At 52.5% G+C, this 22,152-nt stretch overlaps 8 protein-coding genes and 3 non-coding genes across 11 annotated transcripts; 4 read left to right on the top strand and 7 right to left on the bottom strand.

Annotated features, from left to right (window-relative positions):
* The first annotated feature begins 818 nt into the window (after window positions 1–818).
* Window positions 819–2,093, top strand: B0H65DRAFT_479096 (ribosomal RNA assembly protein mis3). The gene is made up of 3 exons (XM_062827515.1): window positions 819–1,228; window positions 1,286–1,635; window positions 1,697–2,093. Exons 1-3 carry the CDS (start codon window positions 974–976, stop codon window positions 2,052–2,054), a joined length of 963 nt encoding a protein of 320 aa, XP_062677943.1. The 5' UTR covers window positions 819–973; the 3' UTR covers window positions 2,055–2,093.
* A 608-nt stretch (window positions 2,094–2,701) lies between these two features.
* Window positions 2,702–4,275, top strand: B0H65DRAFT_582582 (uncharacterized protein; the record flags this gene model as incomplete). The annotated part of the gene is made up of 2 exons (XM_062830858.1): window positions 2,702–2,760; window positions 2,868–4,275. 2 exons carry the CDS (start codon window positions 2,702–2,704, stop codon window positions 3,901–3,903), a joined length of 1,095 nt encoding a protein of 364 aa, XP_062677942.1. The 3' UTR covers window positions 3,904–4,275.
* Window positions 4,139–4,223, bottom strand: B0H65DRAFT_t432. Its single transcript has one exon. It is a non-coding gene; the product is annotated as a tRNA-Ala (tRNA).
* On the bottom strand, window positions 4,261–4,350 carry B0H65DRAFT_t431. Its single transcript has one exon. It is a non-coding gene; the product is annotated as a tRNA-Ala (tRNA).
* Window positions 4,351–5,337: 987 nt separating this feature from the next.
* On the top strand, window positions 5,338–6,540 carry B0H65DRAFT_434605 (uncharacterized protein; the record flags this gene model as incomplete). The annotated part of the gene is made up of 3 exons (XM_062825140.1): window positions 5,338–5,625; window positions 5,843–5,879; window positions 5,954–6,540. The coding sequence occupies 3 exons, from the start codon at window positions 5,338–5,340 to the stop codon at window positions 6,538–6,540; spliced, it is 912 nt and encodes a 303-aa protein (XP_062677941.1).
* A 268-nt stretch (window positions 6,541–6,808) lies between these two features.
* On the bottom strand, window positions 6,809–7,902 carry B0H65DRAFT_512311 (beta-lactamase-like protein; the record flags this gene model as incomplete). Its single annotated transcript, XM_062828562.1, has 3 exons — window positions 6,809–7,121; window positions 7,199–7,283; window positions 7,386–7,902. The coding sequence occupies 3 exons, from the start codon at window positions 7,900–7,902 to the stop codon at window positions 6,809–6,811; spliced, it is 915 nt and encodes a 304-aa protein (XP_062677940.1).
* Window positions 7,903–11,916: 4,014 nt separating this feature from the next.
* Window positions 11,917–13,571, top strand: B0H65DRAFT_324268 (uncharacterized protein). Its single transcript, XM_062823451.1, has 2 exons — window positions 11,917–12,343; window positions 12,531–13,571. The coding sequence occupies exons 1-2, from the start codon at window positions 12,201–12,203 to the stop codon at window positions 13,393–13,395; spliced, it is 1,008 nt and encodes a 335-aa protein (XP_062677939.1). The 5' UTR covers window positions 11,917–12,200; the 3' UTR covers window positions 13,396–13,571.
* A 176-nt stretch (window positions 13,572–13,747) lies between these two features.
* B0H65DRAFT_435100 (uncharacterized protein) lies at window positions 13,748–14,509 on the bottom strand (the record flags this gene model as incomplete). Its single annotated transcript, XM_062825175.1, has 1 exon — window positions 13,748–14,509. One exon carries the CDS (start codon window positions 14,507–14,509, stop codon window positions 13,748–13,750), a length of 762 nt encoding a protein of 253 aa, XP_062677938.1.
* Window positions 14,510–16,282: 1,773 nt separating this feature from the next.
* B0H65DRAFT_592402 (uncharacterized protein) lies at window positions 16,283–16,988 on the bottom strand (the record flags this gene model as incomplete). The annotated part of the gene is made up of 3 exons (XM_062831124.1): window positions 16,283–16,562; window positions 16,679–16,749; window positions 16,977–16,988. 3 exons carry the CDS (start codon window positions 16,986–16,988, stop codon window positions 16,283–16,285), a joined length of 363 nt encoding a protein of 120 aa, XP_062677937.1.
* Window positions 16,989–18,389: 1,401 nt separating this feature from the next.
* On the bottom strand, window positions 18,390–19,543 carry B0H65DRAFT_582579 (uncharacterized protein; the record flags this gene model as incomplete). The annotated part of the gene is made up of 3 exons (XM_062830857.1): window positions 18,390–18,880; window positions 18,995–19,043; window positions 19,121–19,543. The coding sequence occupies 3 exons, from the start codon at window positions 19,541–19,543 to the stop codon at window positions 18,390–18,392; spliced, it is 963 nt and encodes a 320-aa protein (XP_062677936.1).
* A 2,170-nt stretch (window positions 19,544–21,713) lies between these two features.
* On the bottom strand, window positions 21,714–21,813 carry B0H65DRAFT_t430. The gene has a single exon. It is a non-coding gene; the product is annotated as a tRNA-Ser (tRNA).
* Window positions 21,814–22,152: the final 339 nt, after the last annotated feature.

Raw genomic sequence — 22,152 nt, 5'->3', positions numbered from 1 at the left:
CTAACTGTTTTGCCAGCCTTACCACGATTTATCACGGCGAGCTTGAAGCTGTTTCCTCAGCTTTGGCCTGGGATTCGGTGCTTCACCATCACAACAACTCATGTACATTGAACCAGAACACCTTGGAGAAGTTTACCATTCGCATGTCTCAGCAATGGCCTTTCTGGGAGTATGAAGATGGTATCGATTGAGACCCTAACAAGTCAAAACGCTCTTCACGCCAAAAGACTTTTCGATGTCGCAAGCACATGTTACTCGTCGGTTAGGTATGGAGTCCACCCTCTGGGGGTCTCGCTTACAGCTAGCCAACCCCCCAAAGGGTGGCCCCACATGGCTGTGGCCAGTGCGTGCACCTAACCGACGAGTATTTGTTTGGTGTTGTTGGCGAGTGCTTGTTCTTCCCCTGTCGTGATAAGATAGCGTGCGGATAAGATAAACATCAACAAAAAGCCGAAGGAGCAAATGTCCAAGAGCAGATGAGCTGGATGTACGCGCAGAGTAGTTGATCGCAAAATTTTCATGGCAGAGCCCAAGTTGCACCTAGCGTTTATTTTTAATTGTCCGTTTAGTTTTTTGAACCTTGTTGTCGCCCTCGACGCAAACTCCAGTTTCCTTATAGTTGCAACTTGCAAGTGAAAGTTACCAAGACAACGTTATCTGATAAGGAGCTGCCCCTGCATTTGCCAACTGGCCGCTGATCCTGTGGCGTTTCTGCAGCCGAAACTCGACCTGCAAGAAGCGCCGTGCCCCACTCTTGCCAGCTGCGGCAGGCTTGCGTTCCAAAAATTTCCATCCATGCAGCGCGATTCGGCTGGCCATCTTGCCATCCATTCAACAAGCCATCCATCAAATCCAACCACCAGACCGAACTCGCCCTCATATCGTGAACTTTCGCGCAAACTCGATTGAGACCTCCAATTATTCCGGAACATCAGCAATCCACAAGAGCAAAGAAAACACATTTACACCCAAAATGCCGTCCACACACAAGAAGGAAAAGCCGTGGGATACGGACGACATCGACAAATGGAAGGTCGACCCTTTCACCAAGGAGGAATCGTCTGGCGCCTTCCTCGAGGAGTCTTCGTTTATGACCCTTTTCCCCAAGTATCGCGAGCGTTACCTACGAGACTCGTGGCCTCTCATCACCAAGGCCCTCGACAAGCATGGCATTACCGCAGTTCTCGATTTGGTGGAGGGTTCCATGACAGTGAAGACGACAAGAAAGGTACGGAGGATGCGCTTTGTTGCCTCTGGTCGTCACGCTTTGCTAACTCATGTCCAGACATTTGACCCCGCAGCTATCCTCAACGCCCGCGATCTCATCAAGTTGCTGGCCCGTTCAGTACCAGCCCCCCAAGCGATCAAGATTCTCGAAGACGGCATGGCCTGCGACATCATCAAGATCCGCAGCATGGTACGGAACAAGGAGCGATTTGTCAAGAGGCGCCAAAGAATTCTCGGACAGAACGGCACAACACTCAAGGCTCTCGAGCTTCTCACACAAACATACATCCTCGTGCACGGAAACACAGTGTCGGTAATGGGACCTTTCAAGGGTCTGAAGGAGGTCAGGAGGGTTGTCGAGGACACCATGAACAACGTTCACCCGATTTACATGATTAAGGAGTTGATGTAAGCTTTGCGCGCCTGCCCACTTGCGACGCCCAACAACAGCAACTAACAAAGAAAACAGGATCAAGCGCGAACTCGCAAAGGACCCTGCCCTCGCCCAAGAAGACTGGTCCCGCTACCTCCCCAACTTCAAGAAGCGCACGCTCTCCAAGCGCCGCGTCCCCCACGTCGTCAACGACAAGGCCAAGAAGAACTACACACCCTTCCCCCCTGCGCCCGAGAAGAGCAAGGTGGATCTCCAGATCGAGTCCGGCGAGTACTTCCTCGGCAAGGAGGCCAAGCAACGCGTGGCGGAGCAGGAGCGCGCGGAGAAGGCCAAGCAGAAGAAGGAGGAGAAGAAGCGCGAGAGGGAGAAGGAGTATGTGCCGCCCGAGGAGTCGACGGACAAGAAGGCGAAGAAGAGGAAGACGAGCGATTGAGGTGGTGGAGGTGGGGGTGCAGTCGAAAAGAAGGGGGCGGTGGAAGGGGAGTTGAGGAAGATGATGATGAGAAAGAGAAAGGATCCTGGAATCCCATGATACCCATACTTCAGCAGACGATTGAGATTTCCCTGCTTCGGGATCCAAGGGTGATCTGGTTGCTAATTCACAAAGCATTTGTCAAATTTATTGTCGAAAAACACCTTCCAAGCGAAACTTATGTCTGCATGAGATTTCTCTGTCAAGAAAGATGTTGATTCTTGAATCTGTGGATATTTCGAAACCCAGCTACGTCTCCAACAAACCCGGTGACGATCGGGAATAAGCCCGATGCGGTACTGTAGATCCGCACCAACTGGCAGCTCCACCCCGGCGGATCGAACAAGGGGCCATCACACGCGGGCCGAGGCAGTTGCATCATTGGGTCCGGTAACGAATGCGGGGGAGAGTGGGGGCGGGCCATCGTCGGTGGCAGGGCCGGGGGGAGGCTCAGGACAAAGTTGACAACATCCGCTTCCCCGAGTTTGACACGACTCATTTAAACTTGTCTGATTTCTTCAAATCCTTCTTCACTCATTCATGCCATTTCATTTTCCAACAGCTCATCTGGTCTCATAAGAACACAACAACACATACACAACACCAAGATGCCTCTCCAACTAACCGTCAAGAAAATCGACGGTAAACCCGGCCAGGTTTACTACCCGTAAGTTTTCTTCCCCTCATGTTCATCTCACCTTTCCCCCCTTTCCCCATATCCCCATCACCTCCAACTCCCATCTCACCTCCCTTATCACTAACAATCCACCACAGCCTCCAACTAAACACCATCCCCAAACCGACCCCCGGGCCCGGCGAGCTTCTCGTCCGCCTCCGGTCCTGCGCCCTCAACCACCGCGACCTCTTCATCCGCCAACACCTCTACCCCGGCATCTCCTTCGACCGCCCCTTCCTCGCCGACGGCTACGGCGTCGTCGAGTCCGCTGGCCCCAGCGTCTCCCCCTCTGCGTCCAGCCTCGTCGGCAAACCCGTCCTCATCACACCCAGCCGCGGATGGATTTCCTCCCCTGACGGGCCCGACGACCCGAACCAGCCTTTCACGGTCGTCGGGGCGTCGCAGTTGACGGACGCGGGCACGGCGCAAGAGTACATCGTTGTTCCCGAGGCGGAAGCAGTGAGCGCGCCGGAGCATTTAAGCGCCGCTGAGGGCGCGGCGTTGCCGCTTGTGGGACTGACGGGTTGGAGGGCCTTGGTGACCAAGGCGCAGGCTAAGCCGGGGCAGAATATTTTAGTGACGGGTATTGGTGGTGGTGTTGCATTGCAGGTACTGCAGTTCGCTGTGGCGATGGGGTGTAACGTCTTTGTCACTTCGGGTAACGCTGAAAAGATTGAGAAGGCGAAGAAAATGGGGGCTAGGGGCGGGGTTATTTATAAAGAGAAGGATTGGGATAAGCAGCTGCTTAAACAGTTACCTGAGGACAGACCGTATCTGGATGCGGTGGTGGATGGAGCGGGTGGGGATGTAGTGGCGCGGAGTGTGAAGCTGCTGAAGAGTGGAGGGGTGATTAGTAGTTATGGGATGACGGTGAGCCCGAAGATGGATTGGCTGATGCAGGCTGTGCTCAAAAATGTGGAGTTGAAGGGGTCGACGATGGGGAGCAGGAAGGAGCTTGAGGAGATGGTGGCGTTTGTGAGGGAGAAGGGGATCAGGCCGGTGGTGAGCAAGGTGGTGAGGGGGTTGGATAATTTGCAGGGGATTGATGAGTTGTTTGAGGAGATGAAGGAGGGGAAGCAGTTTGGGAAGTTGGTGGTGTTGATTGATGGGAAGGACAAGGAGAGTAAGTTGTGAACACCACTGGCCGAGGAGATATGTCATGAGAGGAAGGAGGTGTTGGACCAGAGAGCTGATGATAATCTCAGTAGACCACTGAAATACCAAAAAGCACGACATCCATCCCATGCCCCTTTTTCCCATACGTCCGTCCTTCTTGTGCGAGAAGCAGAAAATCACCAAAAAAAAGAAAAACCCCGAGACAAAAACATTAGAAAATAGAATCCCATCTCACCACACACCTCCGAGCTTTTGGACGAGCTGGGAATCGAACCCAGGACCTTTCGCATACAGGTGAGTATGCTAAGCGAACGCTCTACCAACTGAGCCACACGCCCTTAAAGGAGAAAGTGGAGATGAAAGTGATCAGGGAATTGGACGAGCTGGGAATCGAACCCAGGACCTTTCGCATGCTGAAGAACAGAACATGCTAAGCGAACGCTCTACCAACTGAGCCACACGCCCGTGATGATCTTTGTTGGAGATGCGGCTCGGTTGAAGGGTTTATCTGGATGAGTGTGTGCAGTGAGTTGGGTTGCGGATGCATGGAAAGGGAGGTGTTGGTGAGGGGTTTTGGCAGTTGCGCGTGATTTGGAGAGGTGAAATGTATGATGTAATTTTCTAGGTAGATGAAGTTATGGAAGGTGCAGGTTTGGTGCATTTTGGAAGGTTGGTGATTGAAATATCGTCGAGTGTCCGGGAAGTGCAGCTCGTGGTTGGGTTGGTGACTGGCTTGCATCGATTTTTACCGAGGGGGGTTGAAACCGGTGGCCACTGCGCTGTGTTTTCGGATCGGGCTTTGGGGCGGTCTTGTGGGCTACTTTCAACGTTCTCAACATCGGTGTGCAAATAGCGAGTGAGGGAGGAAGGAGAGACAGTATGCGGGGTTGGATTTGTTTGGGAAGGGGAGTTGGTCGTGACGATGGTGACTCGGTGTGTTTGGGTACATCTAGACTCAGCGAGGGTTGCTTCCGCCGAGTTAAACGTGGTGATATGGATGCTCAGGCTTCTTCGGAGTTTTCCTGGGCAGGTGCGTTACAGTTGGTCAAGCGCAAGCGAAGTGTTCAGGTCAAAAAATAGGAAGGTATGCGATCTGTGTTGTGGTGGGGTGTGAGCCTTCCTGGCATGTGTGTTGGCGCTGATAGAGGATGGCAGGTACGATGCGGGGGGCGATTGGTTTCCATATAAACTCTCCCTGATCATGACCCGTTGTTTACCATCTGTCTTCTTCCATCGTCTGTTGTTCTTCGCCACGAATTTTTTGGTTTACCGCTCAACATCTGTAAAGCCGTTCATTTTTCTTTACTGCCCGAGCACCAACCCTTCCTCTCGACCACGTCCTCCCAAACAGCTTTGACGTCAACATCAAAATTTCGACCATCCTTCCCCGAGTCCGCCAGCCAGCAGCTATCTTCACGCATCGTGTCGTCCCCGACGCAAACACGAACAGTCATGCCGTTCAAGGAGCGTTCGTTCCCCCAAAACTGGCGTCCATTAGATGACATCGAAGACTGTTCAATGCAGGCCGCGGACGGTCTCGTGAAGATATGTAGGATGCTCGAACTTGAAATTCTTGACGAAGATGGTACCGGGAAAGATGAAGTCGAACTTATGAATACCTTGATGAAACACTACGGTCTGCCCTACCGCGATACGGGTTCGCATGCGTTGTACGATTGGAAAAACTCGGAGCTCTACGACGACTACCTGAGTGAAGCAAAAAGATCTTCCTACACTCTCGTGCGCGCGAAAAGACCTCGCACAATGCCCGATGCATCATGCTTGACGACGGTTTTTCACCTCGGGTCTTAGGAGGAGAGCACAAGCGTTTTTTCGGTTCAAAATGCCGTACGTATTGGACTGAAGGGCTGTAGTTGTATTTGCCGCTTTTCCTCGGTGAGTCTCTGCCGTCATCTCCCTTTGTGACAGACTTCCTGACTGGGTGTGCCAATTTTAGGGCGAACGTATGCCTGAATACTGCAGACATATTCTTTGTGAGTTTTTCCCCGGCCGGAGAAGCAGGCATCCCGTCTCAGAGAACTTGGCACTCACATGTCTTGCTGTACAGATGTCCTACGCTTTATCCTCAACTGTCCGGAAGAACTCCCGTTCCGTGATGCCTTCACTCGACAGGAATACGATAATATTTTCGCCCATTCTTACCCAGCTCAGGCCCTCAAGAACGCCAAATCTCCGAACGAAGACTGGCGCGAAGTCCTAGACCGGATCTCACACGAAGCCGAAGTGATCATCTATACCCTCAAAGAAGACGAACTGCTGGTCTGCCTCAACTGCTTCCGGCCGATAAGCCGTGGCAATTGCGCTCGGCCTTGCCTTGGGTGTGGGAACTTGGTCCACGAAGACTGCCGCAAAAAGGATATGCCTACGATTAAGGCCGACTTCATAGATTTGCAACATCCTAAACCTGATTCAAAAGAATGCGCCGTGTGTAGGGATAAAAAGAAGTGGGAAGAGTGGACGCAGTCAGATGGACCGCCACTGTCAGGGGACTACGACTCAGGCGAAGAGGAGATGGACCAAGAGCCTCTTGAATCGAAATTAGAAAGCATTAAATTCATGAAAGATGGGAAATACTATAAATATCATGGGGAACAGAAATGGGTTGACATGACTAACGACAGCGAAAAGGAATAGGGATAGCGATGAGCGGATATGAAGCTGGCTTTGGTATTTGGGTATTTTCATTTCCTGTCACCACTTTGATCAGCGCAACAAACCTGCAGCTAGAAAACGGAGACCTCTCCAGGCACGCCGCTGGTATGTAACAAGCACTTCCGACTCCTCAAATTATGGTCCCATCCCCGTGACTCTGGCACTGAGAGCCTTAGAGGCGCAAGTACCTTTCTTTATTTGACTCCACCATCCGCAGAAGTGCAGGTAATCAACCAAGAGCCTCAGCGTTTCACAACTTCCACCCGCCCGGCATCTTCAAAGGCACCTTCAGCATCCCATCCCTCGGCATCCTCCCCGCCCTGACATTAACCTGCAGCGCCTGGTGCAAGAGTTTTGGTTCCGCCAGTCCGGAGTCGTGCTCCTGTCTCCAGTTGACGAACTGCTCTTTTGTTGTGCCGTCTTTCAGGTGCTTGTTCAGCCGCTTCTGGTCGGCGACCGTGGTGTAGGGCTGAGGAGAGCGGGAGTCGGGGGAGGGGTAGTCGTGGCCTATGTAGATCTTGTAGTGGGCGGGCAGGGAGAAGAGGGTTTGGACTGAGTTGTATCTGGGGAGAGAAGGGGGTTTTAACCCTTGGTGGTTGAGAATGCGGGTTATAGGGATCATAGGGAGAAAAAAAACCACAATGCGTGGGCATTACCACCCGGGAAGTCACACCGCGCGGACCCAACTTCGGGATCAAAGAGGGAATCGCCGCAGAAGATATTGGCTATTCGTTTTGTTGTCTTTCGTCAGCATCGACCACCCCCTATCCAAGGACAGAAAGCCTTGATCAAAGCAGAAAACAAAACAAAGCAAAAGAAAAACGTACACCCAACCAAATACCCAACGTGATCCGGCGTATGTCCCGGCAAATGCTTCACCTTCCCCTTTAACTCCCCCACACTAAACTCCTCCTCATCCTCAAACACCCTATCAAACGCCCCCTCCCACTCCTCCCTCGGAATCCCGTACTTCTCCGCAAACCTTTTTTGGACTTCCACAATCCTTTTGCCGATGCAAATCTCGGGCTTGATACCTCCATTCGCTTCATCAGCAGCGAGTTTCGTCTGCAAATACCGAGAGGCAGTAAGGTGGTCGGCGTGCACGTGCGTCTCTAGAATCTTGACAATTTTGTAGTTTTGGGAGCGGATGAGGGAGAGTAAGGAGTCGGCGGTGGTGGTGGTGATAAGAGAGGTGGCAGGGTCGAAGTCGAGCACGGAATCGATGATGATGGCGGAGAGGGTGGACGGGCAGGCGACGAGGTAGGTGAATGTTGAGGTTGAGGGGTCGAAGAGGGGGTCGAAGAGGGGGTGGATTAGGGGTTCGAGGGGGGTTGGTGAGGACATTTTGGATGTAATAGTTTGGACGGTGTTGTTGGAGGGTTCGTCGGGTGGTGATTGTGTGGTTATCGAGTTGCTGGTGATTGGAATGATTGATGGATTATTGTGCAAGTTCCTTTATATCGCTCGGGGACGGTTCGGTTGAGAGGTAGGTAGATAGCAGTATTTAGTCGCCGGACGTCATCCATCTCGTGCCGGTTGTTGTCAACCCTTTTGGTGGCGTATCCATGATTGAGAAGTGGTCGCCGACTGCTTAACTTGGTCGTAAGGGGATCATTCATGCCAGATTCGAGAACAGAAACAAGTTGAGACGAGGTTCATCGCAAATGTGATGTCAATTTCAGATCCAACAAACACCTTTGTGCCCACCGAACCGAGATCACCGAACCCTTCTCTAGGGACAATCGCCGGATAGACTTCCATGCGCGGCGGCCCGGCCCGGAACTCGGAGGCACGGGGTGGAACGGGTCCCGGTAGTCGGTCCAAGACCGTCACTCGAGGGGAACTTCGTTAATTATACGCCGGACGGCACATCCTTATGCTGATCCCCTACTCCCTGGCGAGCCTGGGTCAGCAAGGGGTCTCCTCGGTGATTGGACAACGCTGTAAGGGATGTCAACAAAGTGGTCGCCGACCTGTACCATGCCAATAATTGACGGCATAAGGGGATCGACCATGGATGGCATGGACCAGCCGGTGTCCATCTCTGACAGGTCTGACGGGCTGGGTCAACACATGTGAGTCCACAACATTAACAAAAAGTACATACGCTTTTGAAACTCGTTGAAAAAGAGGTCGCCGTCCACTCTGTCCACAACGAACGTCCAATCCGGGTAGTGTCGGGGACCACTCCAGCATGACATAGGCCGCTAGTAGACAATCGGCGAGGATGCACGTTTGTCGGCGTTCCCGCGTAAACTCATGTTGAAAGCTGAACTCATCGGCGAGTCGGGGACCTCTTTTGGAATATAAAGACCTCAAGAGGTTACGTATTCGAAGTGGTCGCCGACCATTCCACTTACCATGCCTATATTTGGCGGTATAAGGCAGTAGGGCAGATCGGATAACCAGATTGAGAATGCCCTGCAGTAGACCTACCGGTGTTCATCTCTAAGACTCGAGATCCCCTAATAATAGACTGGGTCAGAACGTGGGTGCCCACAGAAACGGACATCCTTCCTTGACACTTCGCCTAACAGGTCGCCGTCCAGGCTATCCCGTCAAGGGCGGAAGGGACCAGCCCGCATGTCCGTAACTGCCACTCGGCGAGGATGTACGTTGTTGGTGTTTCTTGAGTTCAAAGCAGGTGCCTTAGCCCATCCAATCTGCGAAAAGGGGATCTCCTTCGTGAGAGGCATCCTTGTAAAGACCAGTGAAGGCATAGAAAGTGGTCGCCGACTGTCCCTTGCCTATAAATGGCGGCATAAGGCATAGGTAAGCTTGCCGGTGTTCATCTGAAACTCGAGGTCCACTAGGCCACTATCCAGCTGGATCAACACGTGGGTGTCCACCAGGGAGAAAAAAGCGTCCCCATACACTGGCTGAACAGGTCGCCGTGGATGTTTCCCATGATGGGTCGCCGACGCCGTCCAGTCTGGGGTAGCCGCGCGAAGCAACTCTAGCATGGACCCCGATTGTCACTCCACGATGATACACCCTGTGAGCTTGTGTAAATCCGTTCATGCTGATGGCCGACCTCCTCGGCGACCAAAGATCCTCCCGTGATAGGTTGATGCCGTGAGACTTCCCCGGAGCTGTCAAAATCCATGGTCAGCAGTCGCCAGTTGATGCCTGGTCCGAATACCCTAGCCCAAGCTTGGATGCGTCGGTCCAAGTCAACTCGTCGGCAACCTCGTGGGCCTTCCCCGGACCTGTCAAACCTGACAAAGCTATGGTCAGCAGTTGGTGCCCGGTCCATCACATCCGAGCGCCCGGGCTCAAAACTCGCCTGGAGCTCCGTCAGTCACCACTCGCCTTCGCTTGTCAAGCCCGCCAGCTCCTCGTCGCCATCATCTGAATGACTTCGTCGCGACTGAAAAAGCTCTGAGTAAGTGCCAAGCGACTCTCATCACATCGCCGCCACCACTCCTTCGACCCCTCTTGAAGCTTTTGATGACGACAGAATGGGCAGTTCAAAAGCATCGCGAAGTCAAACCATTGGAGTCGTAGTCAAAATAGGTCCCCGAACGCCGATACGATGAAGCTTGAAGTCCCCGGTGAGTAGCTTTGTACCTTTGTACTTCCCCAGATCCCCGAATAGCATCACTTTGGTCCCCGGGAGTTCCACGGCGACTCAACCGATTCGTGAGATTTGTGCGACTTGTGAGCAATTGCGTATAAATCGTCCCATTTATCCCATGGCTCCGGCGACCTCAGGGCTAGTGTGTAGATATCAGATACCACGTAGGTCATAATGGGCTGATGGGAAAGTCGAACGATCCAATAAGCGAGGGAGGGGGGTAATTCAATAGTGGTCCATGCGGCTGATTGTGATTGCGCCGCCGCCGCCTGGAGCGCGCCTCTGGATGCAATGTTCCAGCATGGTTCTAGTGGACGGCGACGATGTTTCTCGCTTCGTTCGTTATTGGGGTTGGTCAGAGGACAAGGGGATGTTGATAGAAAAGGGGTCCTTAGGCGATGTTGTTGGAGAGGAGGTGTCGTTGTGGAGGTTCCCGAATGACGGGCGGGAAAACGGGGATTGAAAGTGACGCGCGGGAAATAGTGGGGTCGCCGTCCAGAACATTTCCCGGGGAATTTTTGACTGGATTTCTCAGCGAATCGAATTGAACGGGCTCCACCGGGAGGCCAACCCGGCCATTGCGGGCAAAGAACTCGGCAAAGTCGGGGTTTCCGGGGTTGTTTTCTCCCCTTTCAACAACACCACAGCATCCAAACGAGATCGCCGACCACCATCATCAACGAATTTGGACTTTGCCGCTGCCATTTCTTTCTCCCAGCCCGTTGCAGTCGCGCATTACAGCATTACCACGCACAAGTGTCGCGGGAACCATCGCCCATTGACGCCTCATTCCAATGTTCCTTCACCCTTCTGTTCGTGATCAATATTCCAATGTCTCAGCCTCAACCTCTCAAAATCCAGCAAGCCGGCAATTGGCTGAGTCTCCTCTAATTACCATCACCATCAACCATTCGCACGTGCGCCCCGCGTGCAAAGCACGTTGCTATCAGAGACATGCAGTCTCTTGGCCCTCCAGCCCTCGTGCCCATGGTCACCTCCAGTGGCTCCCTTTGTGAAAGGTGCGGGTGATGCAATGCCACACTTTGCCGGTTTCGGTATCAACGACATATCAAGACCATGACATCTTGGCGCAAGGAGGTGTGTAAAGTGTCAGAGGGAGAGACACCACGACAAGAAGCAGCAAAAACCATCAGCCCGCTCTTGGTTATTTGATTACCTTCGCATCATCACATCATGGTCTACATGCTAGACATGCCACAAATATGCATCTCCATGGCTTCTATCACATATCCAAGACATCATGGAGGATTCCGTTGGATTTCAAGTGTTCATCCAAGGCACCAAGCCAGCCACATCGGCATCAAAGAACACTTCAAGGAAGCCAGGGAAGCTGTTCCAAGACAGTGGAGTCGTGGAAATATTCCGTTCGCAAACGTTCGGACAAGCTTTTCGTTCGCCAGTCCAGACAAGGGAGGATCGGGAAGAGCACGGCCGGCGACCTGACCCAGTCCCGAGACCCAGCTAGACCATCCTAGGGCCGACCGAGCACTAACAGTGTCCCGGCGATCTGGTTCGGACATTTGTTAGTCCCGGTTAGCGCTTGCTAATCCCGTCCCGACTTCCGCCCTTGGCCCGCCGAAAAAGAAATCGCCTAATTCTGGTTCCAAATGTCACAACCCCCTTGTGACCCACCTAACCCGCCGGTGACCCAGCGCTTCGCAAGAAACAATTATGCAGAAGGCAAGCCCACCCCTGTTTAGTGCCCGTAGCGCCCGTGGTGCCCGCAATGCCCTCATCGGCGAGCACATCCCGGCCAGCAAAAAGGTGGACTCCCGATCATCGCTTTCCCGTTGTGATAGTGTCGCGCTATAGGACGCCGATACGGAGCCCTTTATTCCACTCTGGATGAATGCATAATAAAAATCTCTCGCCTCTTTTTCTTTTCCTTTCCAGTTCTGTTCTCTCTCTTTTTGGTTCAAAGCTCATTCATCAGTGTTGCTTCGATCATATCCGACGAAAAGAGGTTGTGAATCTCTGACCAACCAACCAACCATCTTACACCAATACACTTTTGAGTGTTACATACGAAACAAAACAACACAACATGAACACATTCGTCACAGGCGCCGCTTTCGGCGCGGCCCTTACGGCTTCGGGCGTTTACCAGCCCTCCGTCATCGTCTCTCAACTCAAGTTTGAGAACTGGCACATGATGCAAGCTTTCCTTACTGCGGCGGCCAGCAGCGCGTAAGTTTTCCTCTTTTTTCGCCCTGCCCTTTCTCGTCATTTCCCCCCATATCTCCCTTCCACCAATGCTCCGGCCCGGGCCCGGGTCCCTCATCCAAAACCTCAACACTCTCACCCATCTCCCTTTGGCCCCCCCTTTTCCGCCATCAGATCAGGCGAACAGAAAACTAACCAAAAAAAAACACAGAGCCCTAGTCCACATCCTCCAATCCCTCTCCCCCTCCACCTTCCCCCTCCCACCGCGCTCCTTCTCCTCCATCTCTCTCTTCTCCCGCTACGACGGCAACCTCCTCGGCGGTATCCTCCTCGGCACGGGCATGATGCTCTCGGGCGCCTGCCCGGGTACCGTCTTCGCACAAATCGGCACCGGCGTGCGTTCCGGCTTCTATGCTCTCGAAGGCAGCATCATCGGCGGCATCGTATTCACTGGCTTCCTTGGTCCCTGGATCGCCCGCAGGAACGCGGCGGCCAAGGCCGAAGCCAAGGCTAGGGGCGAGGATAAGGAGCTTACCAAGACCGTTTATGAGAATCTGGGTGTGTCCAAGTCGAGCGTGTTGGTGGCTTTTGAGGCGATTTGTGCAAGCGTGGTGGTTTCCACTGCGCTGTGGACTAGTGTGGGGCCGGAGGCCAAGATCTCGCCTGTTGTTGGTGGACTGTGCATCGCTGGCGCGCAGTTGCTCAGTTTGTTGTTGAGGAAGAATATGGTTGGTACTTCGACGAGTTTTGAGGAGGTTGGTGACTGGTTCTGGGGTATCTTCAAGGGCAAGACGCTGCCGCAGAGGTATAACAATTTGTTGTTCGTCAGCGGCGCGGTGCTTGGTGCTAAGCTGTTGACGGTTGCGTACCCTGCTCTCGGCCAGGTCACGGAGGTTGCGGTGTCCCCTGTTGCGGCGGGATTGGGTGGTTTCTTGATGATCATCGGTTCGAGGATGGCGGGCGGATGCACGTCTGGTCATGGTATCAGCGGCATCGCGCTCCTGTCCACGTCGAGCTTCTTGACTATTGGAGCGGCTTTCGGTGCCGGTGCGTTGCTTGGCTTGTTGAGGGGCTGAGCTGGGGAGTGGTGGTGAGATTGCATGGAGAGATACCCCTTTTCCTGGGGTTACACCGATTACCATCGTGCATTGCACATATCAGTGATGGGATATCGGAAACAGTCGATTCAGTCTTGAACATTCTTGTACATACAACACAAAAGCCTCCGAGTCATTACATGATACCCCTTTCGATATACCTTGTTCCATCGCGACCCGACGGCAATATGTTAGGTACCCATATCTTCAACATTCTGCCTCAAAGAGATCACGACCAAGGAAACCACAACTCTCAGTCACTGACAAGCCCAACCCCAATCATTCCACAGCTCTTGCCCCAGACGTTTCAGAGTAAGCTTATCACCACAGGCTAAGACTTGACTTTACGTCTTGGCTCGACCTTGACAATCACTACCGCTGGCTCCGATTCTTCCTCCATCTTGACACACCTCTCCTCTTTCACGGTCTGCTTCACTGGCGTCGTTCGCTCTTGGAAGATGTGGGCCTTTCTCTCTTCCTTGACGCATGCTTCCTCCTTTTTGGGAGCATTTTTCTTGCACATAGTGCCCTTGTTGTCTCGATAATTTGCGACCCTTCCCCCGGTCTTCGCAACCAGTCTCTTGTACTGCCTGTCTGTCATGGTGCGGCTGGTTTGCTTTCGACGGCACTGACCTCGGAGCTGACCTCGGAGCTTGCGGACCTTCTTCTCCAACATCTGATTCTTCTTCGCCATTGTTGTCCACGGGATATCATCAATGATCTCTGACTTCACTCCAGGAAGCCCCGGTTCTTCCTTCGTTGCCAAGGAAAGTGGTTCGGCCTTCGGTTCTCGATTGCTGGGGTTCCAAGGACAATGTGGGCAGCACAGTGGGCATCCCGTGTTTCCTTCGCATGCTCCTTTGCGCGTACGATAAATGTCATGGCATTGCTGGTGCGCAACACGACAGCAGACTTGGCATCTTTTAATGTCACCGCTGGCCTTGGCTTCCTTGAAACAGAGCTGGCAGTCCTTGTCGGAGATTGTGTTGTTGAGGTCTTGATCTTTTACAAGTTTCCGTGGTTTGAAAGCGGGCGGCGCATTGGCAAAATACTCCGTCCATTCACTTTGGACAAGATATTCTTCTCGGTGCATGTGCCTTGGGCATCTCAAGACATTGCGTTCCAGATCTAGGTATGTCAAAGTCAGCAACTCCTCAGCGGAGATGGGTCGTATTCGAGACACTGACAAAGTATATGCTTGCAGGTGCCAAACCCAACGAGAAACTGTTTGGTGTTAAAGTCAGCTATTTCTGTGCGATTGTACAGTCTCGCTCAAACCACAGACTAACCTCTAGGTTACAACTGCAATATCTTCTGCACCCCAACCTGACAGTAGCGTCTGACAATTCATTCACCATCTCTGATGTAGACTTCTCTGACACATCACGTTCTTCAACCCCGAGAATTTGAAAGGTTTGCCTCTTTGTGGACTGAATCAATGATGCGAAGGCCTTCTCCCGGAGCAGGTCTAATGGGAGCTGAATTCCATTGGAGTCCTTGAGTCTTATACTGCATAGCCATTCCACTTTGTAGTTTTTCAACGCGTTCAGCAACCGGAGAGCGTCTCCGTCTTCCTTCACCTGACCATCGAGGCCACGCAGCTTGCATTGCTTCCAAAGGGTGAGCTCATCGTGATCTTCCCACTTCGTTTCATCAGGTAGTCGCTCAGCAGGGTCGACCTTCTGCAACCATGGAAGGGGCATTGTTGTGATAGCTCTGAAATTGGAGACACGCAAAGCGGGACGAGGTCGGCTGAAACTCCGGGTGGTACGCGCATCAAAGCTGTGAGCAGGAGGGTAGGTGCTTCGGAGCAGCGAGGGAGTTGAGAGACACTTGCAGAGGGGATCGCAAGACGGCCGACAGAGAAACACAAGAGTCCGCCGCAGAGCGGGAGAACCGGCTGTGAAAGAAGTGAACTAATAAGGATCGACTGGAGGAGAACGAGAAAACTTCAGGATGGGAACACCATTCTCAACAATTCCGTCTCCACAGAATCACTCAATGACAGAGGAAGGCGCAAGCCACAAGCGGGGATGCCTGACGATAGTTGAAACCTGCTTCTTTCTCGAGGGTCACTTTCTCGCTTGGACGTCAGGTTCGGGCGGGCGCTTGGCGAAAATCTGGTCCAGTTCCGCGATAACGTTTTGCCAGGCTCAGAGGGAAGGTGCAGTGGTGTTGACTGATAACGGAGATTGTGGTAAGGCGGTGAGTCAGACTCATTTTCACCTGAAGGGGAAGGACCATGGAAGGACTTCATATCATCTAGGCCGCGATTGAAACACAAGTGAGGTCTCCGGGTGTTGTCCCGCAAAGAGCTCGGTGCTCTTGCCTTCGGAATCTTCCGTTTCGGTCACTGTCAGTGCTATTGCCCGCCCGATGCATCGTGTGCTGTCTTCTTTCCTCTGCAGAATCGGGTTGATTGATGACATCACTGATTTCATGTTGCGCCGTAGGTGAGCGCAGATCGTGATGTTCTTGTTGGGCAGTACGGTGTCAAAGTACCCGTGGAATGCGAAGTCAATTCGAGTGGAAGAAAAGGTGAAAGAACGAGGGGCGAAATTGCATGTACTACTTGATTACACTTGCCCGTCATGGCATGAGCAGCCAATGGCGACGGGAGCCATCATGATCTGTTCTTTCCTCGGCATGTACCCCATGGACGGATTCACGAGAGCCTCATCACCCCAGCGCAATCAACTTGCGATATCAATGAGAAGACATATTTGCAGAGATAACCCTATTTCCATTGTTGTTCGTCCACCAGCTACCCAACCCTCTCCTTCACCTCCCTCCCATCCAATCTCCCATCCAGACAAAACCTCATACTTCTGAAGTAGGTATGATCTCTCCCCACTATTGAACCCACTCAACCCCGGCGCTCGCGCACACACTTAATCCTCACACTAAACACATTGTTGATGTTCACACATCCCTCGTCAGAATTGCCGTTGTCGCCGAGCGGGACCCAGCCCAGCTCGGTGCCCGTGCAGCTGCCGCCGTTTCCGGTCTTTCCGCTGAACGCGACCCAGATCTTGCGGTTGGTGCCGACGTCGTTGGTTCCGTAGTTGAAGTAGACCGAGATGGTGGTGTCGTCGAAGGTGACGTCGCCGAGGCAGAACTTGGCGTGGGAGTAGTTGAGGTTTTTGCTGCGGTACAGGAAATAGGATGTTAATGGATGGGAACAATGACGATCAAAAAGTCTTGGAGGTTGAGTTCGGTTGACTTTGAAGGGGGAGAGAGAGGGCTAGCCAGGTGTACATACCACGCAGTGTTCTTGTACTCGTTTGCCTTGGGCGGAGGCAAGGGAGGCGGAGGCCAGGAGGGTGACGAGAACTGAGAACTGCATGTTTGCTAGGCTGTTTAAATGGGGGTGATATGCTTGGTGTGTTGATGAAAAACTGTGGATCGATATGAAGAAGGTGATGACGATGGGAAGGGAACAGACTGAGTCACTTTCTCGAGGCAGGCCTTTTATATGTATTTCCTCCCAATCTCCCATCTCCCCTTCGGCTATGTCGGGGAGAACATTGTCATCAACACTCCAACACCACATCACATACCTTGGTACTCATTGCGGACCGTCGTTTAGGCATGAACAGACTACTACTGCTAAGGTCATCATCAGCATGAACAACTTCAACACCAACATGAGCACAGACTGACCGATGTGACCAAAGAAATCTCAGCACCATCTTCATAGGAGGATACGGTTATACAGGGTCAGTATCAGTTTTGGAAAATTCGAGGCCAGCAGATATGCTGAGACCTAGTTTGGTTCTGTACGTAAAGGTTACGAAGACGAACGTTAGTCGAGCCTGAATGGCCTCATGACGCTTGGATGAAGTTTCAGCTCGGTAGGCGTTGAGAAGGTCTGGACCTTTGGCGAGGTGGTTGTACTAAAGAATCTGGCCTACAAGGATTGGTTTTAAGAACAGGAACTGATCACATATCAACGAATGAACCCATCCGCCCCAAGTATTGCACCCAGATCTAACTGGCAAAGATGAAGAAGTAATACCATTTCTGGTGGGTACGTAGCGATCACGTCTTTTCGCAATGACATCCATTTAGAAAACCGTTTGTAGTGTATGTAGCCTCCTACTGACATGTCAGTTTGATACCCGCCCGCAGCGATCTTCGCATGCGAGCGACTCGTGTTATAACCGGGGTGCTTGCAAACGCCGGCGGGCAATATGCTTTGGTCAAGTATCATTGGGAGAAGAAGGTTGGATGAATAGGCGAAGTTAATGCCTTGGCGGTGGTAGTTCCTCACTGCCGAGACGCCAAACTTTATTTTGACGATAGATCCTGAGATCGCGAGCCTGGACTCTGGAGTTCTCCAGTCTTAAAATGTGTTTTACATGAGTAGTACATGGGAAAATATCTGTCCCTTTGAATTTTGATTCTTCACCTCAGTGAGTGATGTCCCTCGTCCTTTCCGATAGACTCTTGACCGAGCAAATTTCCCCCTCTCACATGCCTCGTGGCTTTCCCTGCCGAAAGATTGACCAGTGGCTCCTTCCTCTCCTTTTCCGTCTTGAAAGCACAAGCAGCAAAGTCATCGCTCGCCACTGCACGATTTGCCGTGCAAATTCCTCAAAGCACTCCACAGGTTCTCCGACCCCACTGCATCGAGCCCATCTTCTCAACACAGCAAACCTCTTGTCTTCTCGTAACCGCCAATGGAAATATCTCAACTCAACCAAACTCCCCGCTCCCCTCATCCAAGCCAGATCGATCCATCTCCAAGACTCACATCACTCAACCATCCGAAAATCTACTCTCGTCCTCCACCCCTTTTCTGCTTTGTCCTGCTTTCTGCTTTGTCCTGCTCCCCCATTTCTCCATCTCCTGCCTTCATGACAGCTTCCAACTCCGAGCCCTCAGACATTAGGAACTAGGTTCCTTGACCATCCAGCCACACAGGCCTTCAGGCTCTGGACATTACCCGCAGAGCCCTTGGTGATGCCCAGTTAGTTGTCATTGTCATGGTTCGCCCCGTGAAAGGGTAGTGCCCCCAGATTTCCCACAAAGCCCCCAGCACCCGCACCCGCAAAACCAGCCCCGACGACGTTGTTGTCAAACGCCGAACCCCAGCGATGCCAAGCATCTGGGAACTCGCAAGCAAAACAAACGGGCGAAGCCTCGTCCGCTCTGGTCGCGCCTACTGCCCCCTCTCTCCCCGCAAAGCAATCGAAGTGCAAGCGATTGCACCAGCACTTCTGGCAGACTCGCTGCGGGTGCTGGCCCAAGTTGCACTCCTTGAAGCAGCGAGCGCAAGTGTCGCGGCCGCGGGGCGGGCAGACCCCCTGCTGCTGGTTCTGCCTGTGGCCGCAAAGGCCCAGGGACCGGTCGAGGATTGTGGCGAACGGCGAGTTGGTGAAGATAGCCTCCATCTCGGAGGGGAGAAAGGAGCCTTGCCAGAGGAGGGGGGCAGGGCAGGCGAGGACGTGGCGGAGGACGTCTGCAATGAATGGTTAGGGTCTGGATCAAAAGGCGTGGCGTCATGCCCGAAATGGATGGGGTAGGAGGGTGGAAGGGATGGAAGGGGTGGAAGAATATAACTGGGGGGACTCACACAGCAAGTGCTCGTTCGTCAAAACGACGCCGTCGGTTCGAGGAGGATTCTGCTCAAGTCAGTCATTCCACCGAAAACAAGCGCACATCACGTTAACGCAGCAAGAGAGGACCAGGTCAGACTCACCTTGTCGAAACAAGTACACGTATTTCCCTTCGTACCAACCCTCACCTCAAATGGCCTCTCAAACTCGTCCAGGATGGTGAACATCCTCGTCGTCTTTCTGTGGCCCCTTTTAACCCCGCCAAACTCGACGGCCTCGATGACCGTGAAGACCTTGCGGTCAGCCTTTTCCAGTTTGGTGGCGTAGTTGGCCGGCTTCTGGAGCCGCCAGGGCACAGCGCGGACCTCCAGGCCCAGATGGCCCCGGAGGCGGGCGAGCAGGTCGAAGCTCGTGCCGGTGGTCGTGAGACCACGAACGTTGCACTCGACCGCGAGGTGGGAGTGGGGGACGGCGGCGATGGGTTGACCGTTCCAGGTTAAGTCGGCCGGGGTGAAGAAGGTGGGGAGAGGGCGGGCAAGGTGGTGGTTGGTGAGGTGAAACGCCATTGACAACGACCCTTTTGTTCTGTCTCCTCCTGCCAACAATTCACCGCCCTTGATTTACGTTGGTAGTGGGACCCACAGGAATCAAGGTGTACATCAGAGGTTCCAGGATTACGATAACGACGAAACGTTCTCGAAGTTAACGAAAATTGCGCGTCAACATGGCTACAGAATTTTACACAAGAAGGTCCTAGTGTCAACACCATGTCCCACAGACGTTTCTTTAATTCTACCAACTCGGGCTTTATTCTTACTTCTAGAGGCAGCCCTAACATATAGGTTTTATACCTATCAAGACCGAAATTCCGTCCACCCAACGCTAACAAACAATCAGTAGAGCACATCAATGCCCTATGGGGGACTATGCACACATGACGCCTGGACGGAGAGCATACGTCGTCAACAATGGTTGATTCAAGGCCTATCAGAGGATGAAATTCAAGAAGCGGAAAAAGAAGCGAGGCGCGCGAGGGCTACCAATGCAAGGGAAAGAAGAGCAAGGATGATCTTCGCGGGTGAGAGTGAAGATGTGGGGAGAAAAGACGAGCGAGGAGGGCGAAAAGAAGAGGGTTTTCCGTGGTGATAGACGCGTGAAGTTGCGCTTGGAGTTCTGCTTGAAGAGCGAGAGGAAGTTTGTCCGTGAGCTTTGCTTTTTGTTGCAAGAGTAAACAGCCGCAAGGTGATGAAGTTATCGTGAGTTAATGAAAGGCGCGTTATTCTTGCTGATGTAGATTGCGACGAGGTCGAGGAAGAGGAAGAAGAGTAGAGTGAGCAACCAAACAATGGGAGAAGATATATATGGCATGCAGGCAGGCAACAATAGCGAAACAAACTTATTGTGGGAGCCAGACGCGTTATAACTTGTCAGAACAGAACCGTCGAGTAAGTTTGATATCAATAGGGAGTTGAATAGGAAGGAGCGAAAATACGGGAGTGTCCGGTGCCGGACCGGAGGCTTTCCGGGGCGATGACATTTGAGTGAACGATGTTCGGATGACGGATCGAAATTGAAAGGGCAAGATGTCGGAGCTAAAGACCCCGTGAATGCTTCCACGCAACTATTCTAGTATTCTTTTACACAATATTTCACTCAGATTCTATTGTCTTGACCTATTCAGCGTTGGATATCTCCGTTGGATCATGGCCTTCATGCTCCATGTCAGGGGTCTGTGGCCGCGAAGATGGCAATAAACTCCATTCTGGGTCACAATAGGAGCTTTAGCGATTGTTCTTATTTTGCTTTCACAATCATGGCACATTCTCAGATGTCGAGGGTATCACAACATGTTCAAATATGCCTCGCGAATTCCGGAGACAAAGTCTTCTTCCACCACCGCGCGTCCTTCGGACTCGTCTTGCTCGTGCCACAATTTTCTCGCACGTCTATATGGACCTTTCTTCTTGCCGCAATCACAGCACTCTTCAACTTAGAGTATCCGATAGATCTAAAACTTCAGACCCCTAGGCCCTGGAACTGCCTGGGCTGCCAACATCCAACACTTCCGAGACTCCGACCGAACTCGCCGATACCATGACAACCCCAAGCGACATGCAAAAGCCTGAACTGAAATGAGTTTCCTCAATCACTAAATATTGAAACTCCAACGTTTTGCTCTTGTTTGTGGGCACCATTTGGCTTCAAAAACCATAGTGTCCTCAATGAGGCAGGTGCGCGCGGAACCAAAACCGGGCTTGGCACTCTGGCCGGTGATTGACACCCGACCCAGCTCAACCACAGCCAGCAAGCCCTTCCGACCGCCAGTTAACTTAACCACTTAACCGCAATCTTCCGCGCCGACAAGAACGCCGACAAGAACGCCGAGTGCATGCAACACTCAGCCAAATTCATCAGCACCCTATCCCTCCGATTCCAGTTCCCGTCGACCTGTTCATCGACGCCGTCACGGCCGCCATCGCCATCGCCCTCAACGCGGAGTACGTCCCGCCCCATGGGACGGGCGCGGCGCTTGCTTCAAGGATGGGAGAGGAGAGTGGTACTACTTTGCGTTTTCAGGTAGACACCCCCAATCCTCCTGCCCGCTTTCCTCTCTCTCGTCCAATTCTCCACCACTCTTCACGCTTCCGATTGACTTTCAAAAGGACATGGGAAGTCTCTCGAACGTTCAAACACGCTCCATAGCGTAAGAAAGCGAAAAAAAAATTAAAAAAAAAACGTCACCTGTAGGATTCGAACCTACGCTCCCGAGGGAACTGCCTAAACTTGCTTTCTTGCGAATAGCAGGGCAGCGCGTTAACCACTCCGCCAAAGTGACTAGTGGTTGTTGTTGAATTGGTGCTCACGTTATTGGGCTTATCTGGAAGCAAGGGTAACCCCGTATGCTACGCAATTGTTCTTGACACCCATCTTGTCGCGTTGATGATTCCAAGTTGTCACCTTTCGTCTCTCGTCCATTTCCCTATTAATACATATAGTCTAATACTGGTTTATTTGTTAGCTCGAAACCTCTAGTCAACTTCCCTAGGCGTTTACAATCTAACCCTGGTTTGTTTGTTAGTTTGGTACAAAAAAACGCCCATTTCCACTCTTGAGCCATTGAAAGTGGAAAAGCATTCGGGCTTCGAGCGGACGGGTGCCGTAGGGGACTGCGCTC

Source organism: Neurospora tetraspora, assembly GCF_033439725.1.
Source record: "Neurospora tetraspora strain CBS 560.94 chromosome Unknown B0H65scaffold_8, whole genome shotgun sequence".
Classification (NCBI taxonomy): Eukaryota; Fungi; Ascomycota; class Sordariomycetes; order Sordariales; family Sordariaceae; genus Neurospora; species Neurospora tetraspora.
The sequence above is the reverse complement of the archived record's forward strand: the minus strand, read 5'-3'. Positions and strand labels throughout refer to the sequence as shown.

What these genes read in the sequence shown, in the direction of transcription:
- B0H65DRAFT_324268 (XM_062823451.1), top strand. Translation starts at nt 12,201, where the DNA reads ATGAACACATTCGTCACAGGCGCCGCTTTCGGCGCGGCCCTTACGGCT. An exon ending in ACTGCGGCGGCCAGCAGCGC is followed by an intron (nt 12,344 to 12,530) that starts GTAAGTTTTCCT and finishes AAAAAAACACAG; the next exon opens with AGCCCTAGTCCACATCCTCC.
- B0H65DRAFT_479096 (XM_062827515.1), top strand. Translation starts at nt 974, where the DNA reads ATGCCGTCCACACACAAGAAGGAAAAGCCGTGGGATACGGACGACATC. An exon ending in CAGTGAAGACGACAAGAAAG is followed by an intron (nt 1,229 to 1,285) that starts GTACGGAGGATG and finishes ACTCATGTCCAG; the next exon opens with ACATTTGACCCCGCAGCTAT. An exon ending in TACATGATTAAGGAGTTGAT is followed by an intron (nt 1,636 to 1,696) that starts GTAAGCTTTGCG and finishes CAAAGAAAACAG; the next exon opens with GATCAAGCGCGAACTCGCAA.